This window comes from Dama dama, chromosome 7 (genome assembly GCF_033118175.1).
Source record: "Dama dama isolate Ldn47 chromosome 7, ASM3311817v1, whole genome shotgun sequence".
In the NCBI taxonomy this organism is placed as follows: domain Eukaryota; kingdom Metazoa; phylum Chordata; class Mammalia; order Artiodactyla; family Cervidae; genus Dama; species Dama dama.
The window spans coordinates 12,757,017-12,772,593 of NC_083687.1; the positions used below are offsets into that span (position 1 = coordinate 12,757,017).

The window sequence follows — 15,577 nt, forward strand, 5'->3', positions numbered from 1 at the left end:
GCCACCTGGAGCCTGGAGCAGGATCCCAGGGAGGGGCGTCGCGGTGGGGGCATGGGTGCTGTGAGCCGAGTCTCCCTCAGAAACCAGAGCCAACTTGGCAACCCTGTCGCTGGGGGAAAGGAATACCCTCTCCTAGAAGGAGGCCAGCGTTTACATCCTTTCCAGCTGTGGCGTGCGGGGGAGGGAGGTGCCACCCCATACCCATCCTCGGAGGTTTTGCAACCCAATGAGTGAACCCTTCGGGACTCAGGGCTGAGCAGCACCTCTTCCTGGGTCCGGCCCTGCGCGGCGGCCACCTGCGATCCAAGGTGTCCCAGACAAGTGCAGAGGAGGGCGCTCGCAGGGCCAGGACGCTACCCGCCGGGGGCCTTTACGAGGCTTTGGGGCTGCCTCCTGGCCGAGTTCAACAGGCCCAGGCAGCTGCTGCCTGAGCCACCCGTGGGTGTCCCAGCCGCCCGGGGAGCGACAGCCACATTCCAGGCTCTGGGCTGGCAGGGAACCTTGGCTGCGAGTTTCAACAGGAGGGTGGCTGGCATTCAGGCACATCGGCTCTGAGAGGTTCCTCCCTTCCCCGGGAGGCCCCAGGTTGAGGAGATGGAAGAACAGGTGTTTAAGGGGGACCCGGACACCCCTCATTCCATCTCCTTCTCGGGCAGCGGGTTCCTCTCCTTCTACCAGGCCGGGGCGGTGGACGCCCTTCGGGACCTGGCCCCCCGGATGCTGGAAACAACCCATCGCTTTGCTGGGACGTCAGCAGGTGCGGTGGTGGCAGCCTTGGTGATCTGTGGGATCGAAATGGGTAAGGCTTTTGTTCTGGGTTCCCTGGGGAGCCTCTGAGGGGTTCCACAAAGCAGAGCCTGAGGGTGGCTTGGGGATGCTTTGGGGAACAAAGCCAGGTCTTCTGGGTGGTGGGAAAGGAAGATGTAAGTTGAGTGGGATAGCATTTGTGGTCAGGGTTTGCCGGGTCCCAGTCTCTGACCCACTGGCTGAGCTTGGAACTCTCTCTCCGTCTCCCTCAACACTTTGACCTGTGACATTGTCTCCCAGGATCTGGGAGAGGGAAAAGTGGTATCTCTCTGAAACATCCTGTCTTGGGAGTTACACCATGACACAGGCATACGCTGGGTGAAGAGCTGCTCCAGCTTGGCCTCACTAAAAAATGCAAATGTCCTTGGGAAGGACAAGTTGACATCTTCATCATCCTGGTGGGGGTGGATTCGTCAGACCAGCTTCCAAGCGACTGGAAGTGAAAGCCCTGGGCTTGGAGGGATGGACAGGGGTTGGCGCAGGGAAACTAGGAAGGAATATGGGAGGCCTCACTTTGCCTTCTGCCCAACTTGTCCAGAAGGCCGGGGGGAAGGATGGGGCGACACAGAGACGCAGGAACGCCATCCCATGGACTGTTCGGAGCAGCCCACACGGGAGGCCCAGACCGGTCCCGGAGCAGACTGACGTCCACGTGGGCTGCCTGGGCAACGGGGGCAGAGAGGCGGAGCATTTGTTCATTTACTGCACTGCCATTCTGCGGGAGCCTGTGTTCCGGGCACTGGGGACAAAGTCCCTGCCCTCACGGAACAGAAATTCTAGAGACAGTGGAGACACAGGATAAGCCTCCGAACAAGTAGTCTCATAACGTCAGATGAGGAAGTGATAAGAACTATGAATAAAATCACAGCAGGAAAGAGTCAGAGAATAAAGTGGGAACTGTTTGAGAAAGGGTGGTCAGGGAGGCCCTTTTGGAGGAGGTGACATTCAAGCAGAAATCCGAGTGAAGCGGGAGCAAGCCGTTTGATGATTGGGAAGAAAAGGCTGTTCCGGGTGCAGGACCAGCCATGGAGCCCATGGCGTTGGGGAGTGAGGAGGAGCCGGGTGGGGGTGAGGCTGGAGGGGCAGGCAGGGGCCAGGTCACGTGGCCCTTGTAGCGGGGAGAACCGATTTCGCTCCTGGGGAGTGGGGAGGAAGGAGGGAGGCAGAGGGGACAGGTGGCCGAGAGCGGGGGCTGGAGCACAGTCCCCCAGGGGTGGGATCCCCGCGCGGGCGCTTCATGGTGTGGGCCGGGGGCGCACGGTTGGACGCTCTGTGCCGCAGTTTCTGCGTCTGTCCCGCTGAGATTCTACTCACGTCTCATCCTCAGGTCACGTTAGAGGGTTAATGGCGTGAGTGAGTGAATTGGTTGGTATGCATCAACTGCCCGGCTGTGGGGAGTGACACAGAGGGTCAGGGCAGAAACAAGGAGAGCAACGCTGGGGGAGGGGAGGGAGGGGGTGAAATGAAGGGGGAGAGTAGTGTGGAGTGCGTGTACTAATGCGTGTAAATAGACAGCCGGCGGGAATTTGCAGTATGACTTAGTTCAGTTCAGTCGTTCAGTCGTGTTCGACTCTTCACAACCCCATGGACCACAGCACGCCAGGCCTCCCTGTCCATCACCAACTTCCCGAGTTTACCCAAACTCATCTCCATTGAGTCGGTGATGCCACCCAACCATCTCATCCTCTGTTATCCCCTTTTCCTCCCACCTTCAATCTTTCCCAGCATCAGGGTCTTTTTCAATGAGTCAGCTCTTCCCATCAGGTGGCCAAAGTATTGGAGTTTCAGCTTCAGCATCAGTCCTTCCAATGAACACCGAGGACTGATCTCCTTTAGGATGGACTGGTTGGATCTCCTTGCAGTCCAAGGGACTCTGGCTCCGGGAACTCAAACTTGTAACAACCCAGAAGGGTGGGAATGGGTGGGAGAAAGGAGGGAGATTCAAGAGGGAGGTTAATTCATGTTGATATATGACAGAAAACAAACCGATATTGTAAAGCAATCATCAATCTATTAAAAATAAATAAATATAAAAAATAATAAAGTTGACAATTGAAAATAAATATAAAAAAATAAAGTTGAAAGAACAATGAAAGAAAGGGGGAAAGAAAAAAAGAAACAGGGAGAGCAGTAGGAGGCTGTTCTCTGAGGTGAGCGATGAACAGGGCAGCAGCCGGGCAGTGAGAACAGTGAGGCCATCCGCTTTAGGGTCCACATTGGAGGAAGGGCCAGGGACGAAGAGCCTGCTGCGGAGTGAGGAGGGGAGAGAACAGGGCCCCCTCCTGCCTGCGGATCTGTGCTGGGTGAGATGTCTTTCTCTCTGTTTTAAAGAATAATTGTAATACCCATTCCCTGAGTACCTCTTCCATGCAAGATACATTTTTTTTCTCATAATTCACAAGTAATCACTTCTTTCTCAATTCAAACAATGCAAAAGTATTTAGAGTATTAAAAAAAAAAAAAAACCTTCACTCACCTCCCCACTTTGTCCCCAATCCCACTTCCCCTCCTGCTTGGATCCTTCTAGATCTTTTTTTTAACGTCAAGTCCTCTGTGAAGGTAGCAGTTCATCCTTCAGTCACCCATTGGACCCTAGGACAGGCCTTCAGAAAGGGACTGGGGTGAGGGTCCCCTACTCCCTGGTCTTGGAGTCACAGACTCCCTCCCACTGGAGACACCCCCATTTCTGGGATTTCTCTCTCTTTCCAGGTACTCAGGTCATTCACCTGCTGCACTGCCCCCACCTCCTCATGTCTTTAGTTCAACTTCTTAAAATGCACCAGCCAAAAGGGTCAGTGGTGTCCTTGTCTTTGGGCCTTTGAGGACTTTCAGAATTAATCCCGTTCAATCAATAAACACTGCCCAAATGGTTGGACGGCATCACCGACTCAATGGACATGAGTTTGGGTAAACTCTGGGAGTTGGTGATGGACAGGGAGGTCTGGCGTGCTGCAGTCCACGGGGTCGCAGAGTCGGACACGACTGAGCGATTGAACTGAACTGAACTGAAAACTGACTTGGCCAGGCTGTGAGGGACGTGGATGCCGGGGGACAGGGACTCAGACCCATGAGAAGGACGCCTGACGGCGGTGTGACCAGGGGCTGGTCTGCGCGCCGGCCACGCGCCTGTGATTGGGAGAGAAGTTCACGGAAGGGTGAGGGGTGTGCTCTTTTCATTCAGCAGCATGTTTATGAGATTGAGCCATGTGACTCAAGTGTACTTCACTCACTTTAACTGCCATGCAGTTTACGGCTAACCAGCCCTCCCCCATATCAGGCACTGTTCTCTTTGGTGTATTAACTCATTCAGTCCTCACAGCAACCCTCTGAGGTGAAAACTACTATTGTCTCCATTTTACAGAGCAGGAAACTGAGTCACAGCAAGCTTAAATCACTTGCCTAAGGTCATGCAAACAGCAGTTGGTAAAGCTGGTGTTTTAACCTGGCCTGACCTTTAAGCCACTGTGCTGCTGCTTCCTCTCCTCCTTCTTCTTTTTTTAAAATAAATATCTATTTACTTGACTGCACCAGGTCTTAGTTGTGGCACTAAGGATCTTCGTTGCGGCTTGAGGGATATTTCGTTGTGGGATCTAGTTCCCTGACCAGGAATCGAACCTGGGCCCCCCTGCGTTGGGAGCTCAGAGTCTTAGTCACTGGACCACTAGGGAAATCCCACCACTCTGGTTCTTGACAAAGCAGTGTCAGGGGGCATGGATACTGGTTGTATGGACACCAGGGTCCGGGAAGCCTCTCTGAGTAGGTGGAATTTGCACATAGACCTGAAGGAGGGGAGGGAGTGAGCCATGAGAAAGTCTGGGGAGAGCACTCAGTGAAGAGGGATACATGACTTGCCCCATCCTGTCATCAGTTAGAAGCAGAGCAAGAACCAGGACTCAGTCTCCTGATTTTCTTTAATCCTCTTCACCTCTTTCCGTATCTATTCCATTAAAACTATATCGTGGTTCACTCTGTTGATGGACATGGCCAAGTTTTTGTTGTTATAAAAAACACTGCAGTGAGCATCCTTGTTTGGGTCTCTCAGGTCCACATGGAATGTTTCCCGAGGATACACACCACATGAAATTCACCAGACTTGGCTAAATTACTAGCCAAAGTGGTTGTAACAATTCAACCACTAGCAGTTCCTGATTTCCCCACAATGGCATCATCAACCCTTGGGACTATCAAACTGTAGAGTTTTTTGGTTTTTTGGCTACACCAGGTGGCTTGCAGGATCTCAGTTCCCTGATTAGGGATTAAACCTGGGCCATGGCAGTGAAAGTGCAGAATCCTAACCAGTAGGCCACCAGAGAACTCCCAAGACTGAAGAGTTTTAAATCAGTCTGATGAATGTGAAGTTATATCTCATTTTATTTTGCTTATTTAATCTGCACACCCTGATTACTAGTGTTGTTAAACATCTCTGTGTATTTATCAACCACTTGTGTTTTCTCTTTAAAAAAAAAAACAAACATTTTACTTGGCTGTGCTGAGTCTTCGTTCACGGGAGATCTTCAGTTGTGACATGTGGGATCTAATTCACTGACCAGGGATTGAACCCAGGACCCTGCATTGGGAGCATAGAGTCTTAGCCACTGGACTACCAGAGAAGTCCCCACTTGTGTTTCCTCTTCTGTAACTTACCTGCTCATGACCCTTTCCTGCTCATCTTTTTCTCTTCAACTTGTAGGTGTTCTTTATATAGGCTGTACGTGAATCATTTGTCAGCTATGGACATTGTAGCTATCTTATCTCATTCCATAGCTTGGCTTTTTATCTGACAACGTCTTTTGTTGCTTAGAAAGTCCCAATTTTGATGCAGTCAGGGATATCAAATCTTTTCCGCCTACAATTTGTGTTTTTTAATATCTTTACTTTGTTATAATGATTACTTCTGTATTTTCTTTCAAGAGTTTGGAAATTTTGCTCTTTCATATCTAAGTTCATCCATCTGAAATTTATTTTGTAGCTCTTTTGAGGTAGAAATAGAAGATTTTGATTGAGGTAAGCTTATACCCCACACTATTTATAGGCAACACTTTCCACACTTGTTTGAGATGCTGCCTCTGGCTTATTCAAGTTCCTGGAATCCCTGGAGTCTCCCTTCTCTTCTATAGGTGAATCTTGTCTATTTCTGCACTATATCACAGTATTTTGATCATGATGGTCTTATGATAAGGGTACAGCACATATGGCAGCCCTCTCCTCCTTTTTTCGATTTCTTCTTCAAATATTGGCCCTCTTACTCTTTTTGTCCGTTTTTGTTGTTGTTGCACTAGGTCTTTGCTTTCCCTCTAGTTGTGGTGGGCAGGGGCTCCTCTCTAGTTGCTCTGCAGACTTTTCATTGCGGCGGCGTCTCTTGTTGTGGAGCGTGGGCTCTAGGCGTCCGGGCTTCAGTAGGTGAGTGCTTGGGCTCAGGAACTGTAGCGCACGGGCTTAGTTGCTCTGTGGCACGTGGAATCTTCCTAGACCAGGGATCAAAACTGTGTCCCCTGCATTGGCAGACAGATTCTTATCCACTGTACTGCCAGGGAAATCCTTTGACTCTTATTCTTGACCCCCTTTTCCCCCATGTGAAAGAGCTCTATTAGGATTTTGATTGAAATTATAGCTTCTCATTTATAATATATTAATAGCCTACCCATCTCTCTGTCTCTTCTGACAGTTTTTTGTCCTTTAGTAAAGATTTTTTGGGTCTTTTATGAGATTTAATAGCTTTTGTTGCTATAGGAAACACCATCTTTTTTCTACGGTGTTTTCTAATCTATTTGATTATTGCTGATATAAAAGTAATGTTGATGGCTTTTGTTTGTTGATATTGTCTTGGGCAACCTCATGAACATCCTCAAATAGTTCTAAAAGTTCCTTGGTAGATTATCTTATACTTTATGTGTAACTAATCTTACTATCTGCATACAAATAACAGGCTTGTCTCTTTTAAAAAGACTCCTTCAACACACGCCCCCCAACCTCTCTCCTCCAGGCCAAGCCCCGTCCTCTTGTTCCCAGCCTGGGCTTTTCTGTCCTAAGATTGTGTTCTGTTCATTGGAAGCGGAGGCAGCAGTGGGTCCATCTTCTACTGACATGTGCCTAGTTCTGCATTAGAGGCAATTTGGGGGCACCTGAAAATGTTTGCAAAACATTTAACACAAGAGCCTGGTTTTCATTAGAATTGCATTAGAGAAAGAATGTTCATTCTTTTACCCATCTGAGGAGAGATGGTTTCCCTGACAACCAGTGGCAGGGATTCAGGATTTCCAACCTGAGGCTAGAAACTGCTCCTTGACCTGTCTCTCCCTGTCAAATTTCAACTTACCTTTCAAGCACTAGCTCAAATGCCAAACTTATGCATTTTTTTTCTTATCAAAGAATGAGGATTTGGTGAACTTAAAATCCCATCCCCACTTAAGCTGCTACTTGGTACTTCCCTCGCTATAAAAACTTCATGGCAAGCCGATTATTCATTCATTCATTCAATGATTGTGTATGGAGCATATACTGGGCCCTGCAGAAGATACAGAGATATAACACAAGACGAAGCTCCACCCATGCCCTCAAGGAGCTTATGGTTTACTCAAACTCAAAGGCAGTAACCAACTAGTTATAGTACAATAAGTTCCAACCATACATTGGAAAATTAAAAGGCAGAAGAGTACAGAGGGAGAGAGCAAACAGATCCCATAGTGGGAGACCTCATGGAAGGGGCGTTCGAGACAGGGCTTGAAAAGTAAAGTGAAGTCGCTCAGTCGTGTCTGACTCTTTTCGACCCCATGGACTGTAGCCTACCAGGCTCCTCCGTCCATGGGATTTTTCAGGCAAGAATACTGGAGAGGGTTGCCACTTCCTTCTCCAGGAGATCTTCCTGACCCAGGGACTGAACCCAGGTCTCCCGCATTGTAGGCAGACGCTTTACCGTCTGAACCACCGGGGAAGTCCAGGGGCTTGAGAGATGAGTAGAAATCTGACATGTAGAGACAGGTTGGGCAGGAGCCTCAGCTTCTAGCCGGACTCTGCTTGACAACAGGGCAAAGTCACGTGATTGGGACACATAATGCCTTCAAGGGGTGGTGAAGACTTCAGTCCTCTGGTGTCAGGGTTTGATGTGAGAATTTCAGAAAGGCAGCTTTTGACTCAGCAAGAGTTGTCCAAGGTGGGATAGGGCTATTTGGAAGCAGGGGAGCATCTGTCCTTGGAGAGGCCCATGCAGCAGCTGGAGGGCACCTGAATGCCTCTGGTGGGTCCCCTTCATTTAGCTCGGTGACTGACTTGACCCGTCAACCTGAGGTCTCTAAACTCCCAGGCTAAAAGTTACAGTAAGAAGTACTTTTCATATTGTGACCCAGTGTGAACATAAATCTAAAAGAGAAGTTTCATGACCGAATACTCACCATACTCCATGCTACACATTTGATATTTTTTCCTAGTCATTAAAAAATTCTTCACTTAGTCAATGATTCTCAATCTTGCACGTTTGAATCACCTGGGAGCTTTTAAAACATCCACTGCCCAGGCTTCTCCCCCACACTAATTAAATGAGGATCTCTTGGGGAGGAAGCCAGCACCAGTGTTTATTCAACTCCCAGGTGATCCTGGTGTGCAGCCTCAGTTAAGCCCCAGTGCACTTGGCAAAACTAAGATGTACTACCCCTTGAGAGTCTAGGATTGTACAACCGGGCAGTGGAAATGGGTCAGGCATTTGAGGACTAATAAAATTCCATATTTATTAATGGGGCATGGATTTTTCCAGAATAGAGAAAAATGGTGTTACTCCAGAGGCTTCAGACTGGACTAGATTCTGTGAATTCCTCTGGCTGAGCCATAAATAAGGAAGACAGACCTTGTTTCAGGGGCTGGTCCATACCTTACCCTTTGCCCAAGTTCACATCGAAGCTCATGAAAACCCATGGCTCAGAGCCTCTACTGGATGTTTTTGTTTTTCTATGGCTTTTCGTATATTTGCAAAGTTGTATATCCAACATCATAATCAATCATACAACATTTTAATTATCTGTCAAAGAAACCCCAAACCCCTTAACTGTTACCTCTCAATTCCTCCATTCAATTGCCTGGCAGCCACTAAGCTACTTTTGTCTCTATAGATTTGCCTATTCTGGACATTTAATATAAATGGAGTCTATACAATACAATATTTGTCCTTTTGTGTCTGGCTTCTTTCACTTAGCAGAGTGTTTTCTAAACTCATCCATTATAGCACATGTCAGTACTTCACTCCTTTTTATTGCTGAATAATGTTTCCTTCTGTGGGTATAACACATTTTTAAAATCCATTTGTCAGGGAATGTTTGGGTTGTTTTTAGTTTGAGCTATTATAAATGATGTCGTTATGAACATTCATGTACATTTCTTAAACTTTCAAATAACTTTCTTTTTTGGCCACATTGCTTGGCATGTGGTTAGTTCCCCAACCAGGGATCAAACCCATGCCCCTTGCATTGGGAGTGTGGAGTCTTAACCACTGAACTGCCAGGGAAGTCCTTAAATAACTTTAAAAATATATATTTATTTATTCTTGGCTGTGCTGGGTCTTCGTTGCTGCCTGGGCTTTTCTCTAGTTGTGGCGAGTGGGGGCTACTCTCTAGTTGTGGTGTGTGGGCTTCTCATTGCGGTGGTTCATCTTATTGTGGAGCACAGAGAACTAAACTACTACTCAACCAGCTAAACTAGCTCCTCAGCTTCTAAAGCTCGGAGTTTACTAGTTGCAGCACACGGGCTCAGTAGTTGTGGCTCCCAAGCTCTAGAGCACAGGCTCAGTTGTTGTGACGCAAAGGCTTAGTTGCTCGGTTGCATGTGAGATCCTCCTGGCCCAGGGATCAAACCCGTGTCTCCTGCATTGGCAGGCAGATTCTTTACCACTGAGCCACCAGAGAAGCTCTTAAATAACTTTTTTAAGTGGAAAATTTTCAAGTGTCTTGGAGAGAATAATATAATGCACCCTCAAGAACCCATCGATCATCTAACTTCAACAGTTACCAATATTTACTGATCGGGCTTCATCTGCATATTCCCCACCCTGCTTTGTTCTATTTCTTTTAACATCATTTTGAAACAAATTTGAATCTGCATAGAATTTGCATGTAGCCTCCCTAGGCTTTGTTTTCTGCTGGAACATTTCACAACAGGTATCTCTCCAGATGAGGACTGTGAGTCTGAGAGGCCGGGGGAGTGAGGCTGGTTGGTCTCCTGGCACAGAATGGGGCTGAGTGGGTGCCAGCCTCAGGGGCTGTTCCCTTGCTGGGTGGGGGACAGGGGCAGGGGACTTTTAGCTGCCTTTTAGCTGAGCCCATCAGGTGACTTTGTTTTGTCCTCTGAAAGTAACATTATTTTCCAAGGTCTCTTCCACTGCCTTCTCACAGGGACAACCCACTAAACATCCAAACCACTAAGTAAAATATTAAAAGGAGGGAGCTGGGGATGAGGGTTGGAATTGAGAGTTCTCCTCTTCACGTGCATAGCCGTCTCGGGATGTGTCCTGTCTCTGGGCCTTTGCTCAAGCTGTTCCCTCTCCCAGCGGTGCTGGCCCCTTTCTTTTCTCCCTGGGTCCCGTCTCCCCATCCTCCAAGGCCCACCGCAGACATCACCCCTCTGAGAGTCTCCTCACTCCCGTTGGTCCCTTGGTGCTCCCATGGCTGGCTCTCGGAGGGCGCTTGTCTCAGAGATGGGAACCCTCGTGGGAAAGAGCACTTGTCTAGGAAGCAGGCTCTCTGGATTCTGAGAACAAAAGCGTCTACAGTCACAATGTGAGTCTAGTTTGCCATTCACCTTATTTTCACATGTTTTTTCAGAACAGGGTTTAGGAAGCAGGGAGGTGGGCTTCAAACTAAAGCTAGTCTGAACCCAAAGTCCAAACTCTGTCCACCTTCCCTTTCCTCTGGTCCCAGCAATCCACTCAGCAGCAAGTGACCTTGGCCAGGCCACCCTGAGACTCAGCTCAGCTACCGAGCAGTGGGAGGGAATATGCCTGCCAAGCCCTCCCCACAGCTGGCTCCGGGATCAGCAGTGGTCCCTGGGTATGAGCTTTGCAAACTCGGATTGACACTGCAGTTGCACTGGTTGGGCTAGCAGAGCTTCGACAAAACACAAGAGCATTGCGTGCTCTTATGGTCTTTGCACCCTAGCCCCCCCAGGGCTGGTGTGGTGGCTCCAGGTTAGGACCCCGGTTCCTTCCACTGTGTTGCTCACAGTCCAAGAGGGCTCCTCACCACCTGTGCATTCCAGCTAGTTGCAGAGGGGAAAAGGGGGCACACCTCTTCCCTCTGAGGGCAGGCCTTGAAGATGACACACATCAGGTCACCCCACATCCCATGGATCAGAGCTCATTTTCATGACCACACCTGGCTGCAAGGGAGCCTGGGAAATGTAGACTCTATTCTGGAATGCCGTGTGTCCAGCTAAAAATCAGAGGCTCGACTACTAAGGAGAAAGGGGAGAATGGATATTGGGGACAGCTAGCAGTCATTGTCATGGTAGTTATAGTTTGATATATGAGATATATGATGATGATGATGGAAAAAGTCTGCCCCTTCCTGGGACCAAGATCTGGATTTCATAAACTCCAGGTCAAGTCCAGTGTGTTGGCTGAGAAGGGACTCAGCACTGAGCCATCAGCAAGCTGCCCTCCTGGCAGCTGGCATGTGAGTGCCCCCCAGTCCTTCCGTGTCCCCTGCCTAGACCTTTGGTTTTCCTCTCCAGGGAAAACACCTCTTCCCAACACACCCTCCCATTTTACCCCACTGGATCTCTTTCTGGGATCTCAAGTTCACCCACAGAATCTGACTACTTGATGGTATCCTGTCTTAATTGTTTCAGACGTTGTGTCTCATCCCATCAACTAGATTGGTTGAGCAATCTGAGATCTAATTGGTCCCGTGGCTCACACAAACTACTGGTCCAACAAGTACTGCTTGATAGACTCCTGACAATTGCCAGCCTTTGGCAGGCGTGACACTGAATGTGTCTGCAATTTCTACTTTGGGGTTTACCTAATATGACTTATAATACTAGAATGCCATAGAAGGAAGGTCAGCAACTCCAGCTCCTCAACTTTATGGATGATTATATTTATCCTTTGGAAGTGGAAGTGACTGATTGAAGGTGGACCTCACTCAGGCTAGTGATTTCCAAACTGTGTTCTAAGGAACCCCGGGATTCTGGGGGGGCCGAGGTGGGGCTAGGCAGAAAAGAGCAGGGAGAGGGTGCACACTGGAGCCCCACGGCCTTCCTCCAGCTGCAGTGAGTACAACCCTGCTAGTTTCCATTCTTCAGAAAATTTCATTTAAAGAAAGTATTCCAGTGATTTTTTTTTCCTGTGCCTCCCCTGATCTCCAATGATTTTTTTTTTAAAGTTTGAAAGTCATTGTTTGAGTCTAACCTACTTAATGTGCAGACAAAAAAGTTGAGGACCAGTTTCTGGCTGAAGGATAAGACAGGCCATTTGTCCTGTTGCTCATTCTAAGGCCTAGGGACACAGCCTTGAACAAAACAGCACTCTACCTTCATGAAGCTGGCACTCTCTCGGTGAAATCAAGCCATAAATAACTCAACATACAGAAAAACATCAACAGGCATGCTTAAAGGAGAAAATAAAGCGGGCGAAGGGTGTGGAGAGTGATCAGAGGGTGAGGTCTCAGGTGGGCTGGGCGGGGAGGCCTCTCGGAGGCGGAAGGAAGGGAGGAGAACTGTGTGCTCTGAGAGAAGAGTCTTCCAGGTTGTGAGATTTGCAGGTGCAACAGACGGGCTTGCATTGTCAGGAAGGAAGGCGAGGTGTCCTTCCGGACAGGAAATGGGTTCCAAAAGGACTCTGCAAAGCCCCTGGGAGGCCCAGGGGAGTAGTTTGGGCCGCACCCCACACACGTGGGTACGACAGAACCCAGCATGACTCTTGCAGTGGAGACGGGTGTTTTGGTCTGCCTCCCATGCCTGGCCGCTGCTGCCTCGGGCAGCCCCCTGCCACCCCTCCTGAGGCCCTGGAGCCACGGGCGGCTGAAGCTATTGCCATTGGCAGGTGACTCAGGGGTAGTCCTGTTAGTGGACCCGCTGGGGCCCCAGGGGTGGGTGCTGGGAGGACACCAGTGCCTCTGTGAGAAACTCGGCTCTGGTGACTTCTTTCCTCAGTCACCCACATGCCTGTCTGTGGCTCAGTCAAGGGGCAAGACTCGGCAGGGCTGATGGAGAACGCAGCTCCCAGGAAGAAGCAGCTAGGCTGGGCTGGGCCTCGGCCCACCAGCGACCTGCCCCCTCCTTAGTTTTCCCGTCTGGAACTTGGGGGTAGGAACACATCCCTAGGACATTATGATGAGAGACAAAAGATATCCTGAATGTGCTGGGCAAATATTCATCACAGAATAAGTCTTTGATGAATGAATGTTGAATGAATGGGTGAACAAGGGAAAAGAAAATGATCTTGAAATGGAGAAGCATGGGTCATGCGGCAGTTTTCAAACTTAACTACAAGAATACCCTAGAGATGTTGTTAAATTTATTAAAACAGAGAACTGGACTCCAACCTGGTCCAGTTAATATTTTTTGATACTTTAATTGTGAACTCATCTGCACAAGGACTTGGTTTTTCTATGGGAATTCTGTGTGGCCTGGGCAGTGGAAGGACTGTCTGAGCTGGTTTGCCTAGGCCCTGGCCAGGCGCCCGGGGTGATCAGCAACTCAGGACCAATGTTTATGGTGATTACCCTGTAGGTTGTGTCAGTTCAAGCTCTAAACCACAGGTAATGCCGGCTTGGGGGCTTTGCATGTTTATGGGAGATTTTGTGCTGTTTCACTCAGGGCCCTACACAGAGGCAAACCATTGCCACGTTTCATTGGCCCAGCAGCCGTTGGATGGCCCTGGCTTTAAGCAGGGTCTCGGTTCAACTGGCCCTCACACAGCCCAGAACCAAGGCCCCTGTCGCTGCCAGTTTCTGGTCCGATAATCACAGCAACAGCTTTCTCTCACCCAGCACTGGCTTTCAGTTCCTTCTTCATTTCTGTTTTCTTTCTTCCTTGTGAAGTCAACCGCAGTTTTGTTGTGGTCATTGATGATGAAGACAATGTTGTTACTAAAGCTGGAGAGTTTTCTTTTCAGCTCAGCGCTCCATTAGTGAAACTAGAAGCCTCTCCAAAGTTCTTTAAGACATGAATGAAAGCCACTCTTTTTCCCTCTTGCCAGCGAGTGTATGGTGTGTGTTGTTGTCCAGATACAACCTGAAGTTCAGCCCTGGCTGCTGGGTGCATTTTTCAGAATCAAAATGTCCTCATCAAAAATCATCCCCAGAGTTCTTTATCTGCCTGACACGGCAGTGTTTTCTGTAACATGAACTCTGCTCTGACTCACACTAATAATACTATTTATCAGGCCCTTGGAATGTGCCAGGTATTATGCCTAAAGCTTTGCATGAATCATTTAATTTATCTTCTCACCGTCCTATATTTATACCCATTTTACAAAGTGGGAAACAGGTGTTCAGAGAGATTAGCTACCACAATGAGCCAAGACTGGAACTCTCTTCATTCTTACATTTCTTTAGCTTCTCTAATGATTTCAGCAGTTGCTTTGCAAGCAACATGCCAGCTCTCCTACCAAACTCCATGGGCCAAACAATCATTTGCACATTGGTTAAGAAAGTGAGATCAAATGACATGATATATGCAAAAAAAACAAAAAAACTTTTTGTAAAATGTACAGAAATGACATCACTGGGTGGGGGTGGTTGTAACTCCCCCTATCATGTTGGAATCAGTATCTTTCAATTCACTGAATAGAAAGTAATTTGTATTTTACATGTTTAATCTCTCCAACCAAATAGACAAAAAATTATTTTCCCCAAACAAGCCTCTGGACTAAAGTAGAAGACAGCTGAATGGAAAATTGGGTAAAATTCTGAATGTGTTGGTTATGCAGTGGAAACATCTATTTGGAAAGCAACTCATGCAGGTGACCTATATTAATCCAGTCCCCTCAATATTGGCAGATGTTAACTGAGCCCCTGCTGGGTGGCAGGCACTGTGGGTCTAATTGCCTTGGTCAACCTTTGTTGTTTTGTTTTTTTTTTTTAATAATAATAAACTTGTTATTGTGAAATAATGATAGATATTCAGAAAAGTTGTGAAGATAGTACAGATAGTTCCTTATATCCTTCACCCACGTGTGCCTGTCAAGTTTCTTCAGCCTTGTCCGATGTTCTGCAACCCTAGGGACTGTAGTCCACCAGGCTCCTCTATCCATGGGATTCTCCAGTCAAGAATACTAGAGTGGGTTGTCATGCCCTCCTCCAAGAGATTTTCCCAACCCAGGGATCAAATCTGCATCTCTGTGTCTCCTGCATTGGCAGGCAGGTTCTTTACCACTAGCACCACCTGGAAAGCCCCCATCCTTCACCTAATGTTACCCTCTCACATAACCACAGTCCATTTGCCAACCCTCAGGCATTAACGTTGATACATTAACATCAACTATAGATTTCACCAGTTTTTCTATTGATGTCCTTTTTCTGTCCCAGGATCCAATCCAGGATCCTACACTACATTTGGTGGATCCATTTTTAGACCAGCTCACTTAGAGAGTATTAAAATAGAGATATTTTCTTTGCTTCTCTTTGGGATCGAATTTGGTTTGAGTTCTATTTCCAATTCTACAGGGAAAAAAGAGGCAGACAAATGATAAAGAAATACCTAGACTGGTTTGACTCACATTTGAATTGGGAATTGACTCATCAGTCCTGAGGGTAACCCTCCTCTATCCTCCTGAGATCGCCACGTA

At 48.0% G+C, this 15,577-nt stretch overlaps 1 protein-coding gene across 1 annotated transcript in view; it reads left to right on the top strand.

Annotated features, from left to right (window-relative positions):
• The first annotated feature begins 594 nt into the window (after positions 1-594).
• PNPLA1 (patatin like phospholipase domain containing 1) overlaps positions 595-15,577 on the top strand; it is a 52,448-nt gene continuing 37,465 nt past the window's right edge. Inside the window, exon 1 of the mRNA XM_061146065.1 lies at positions 595-799. Within this exon, the coding sequence (XP_061002048.1) occupies positions 595-799 (205 nt within the window). The remainder of the gene's footprint in view (positions 800-15,577) is intronic.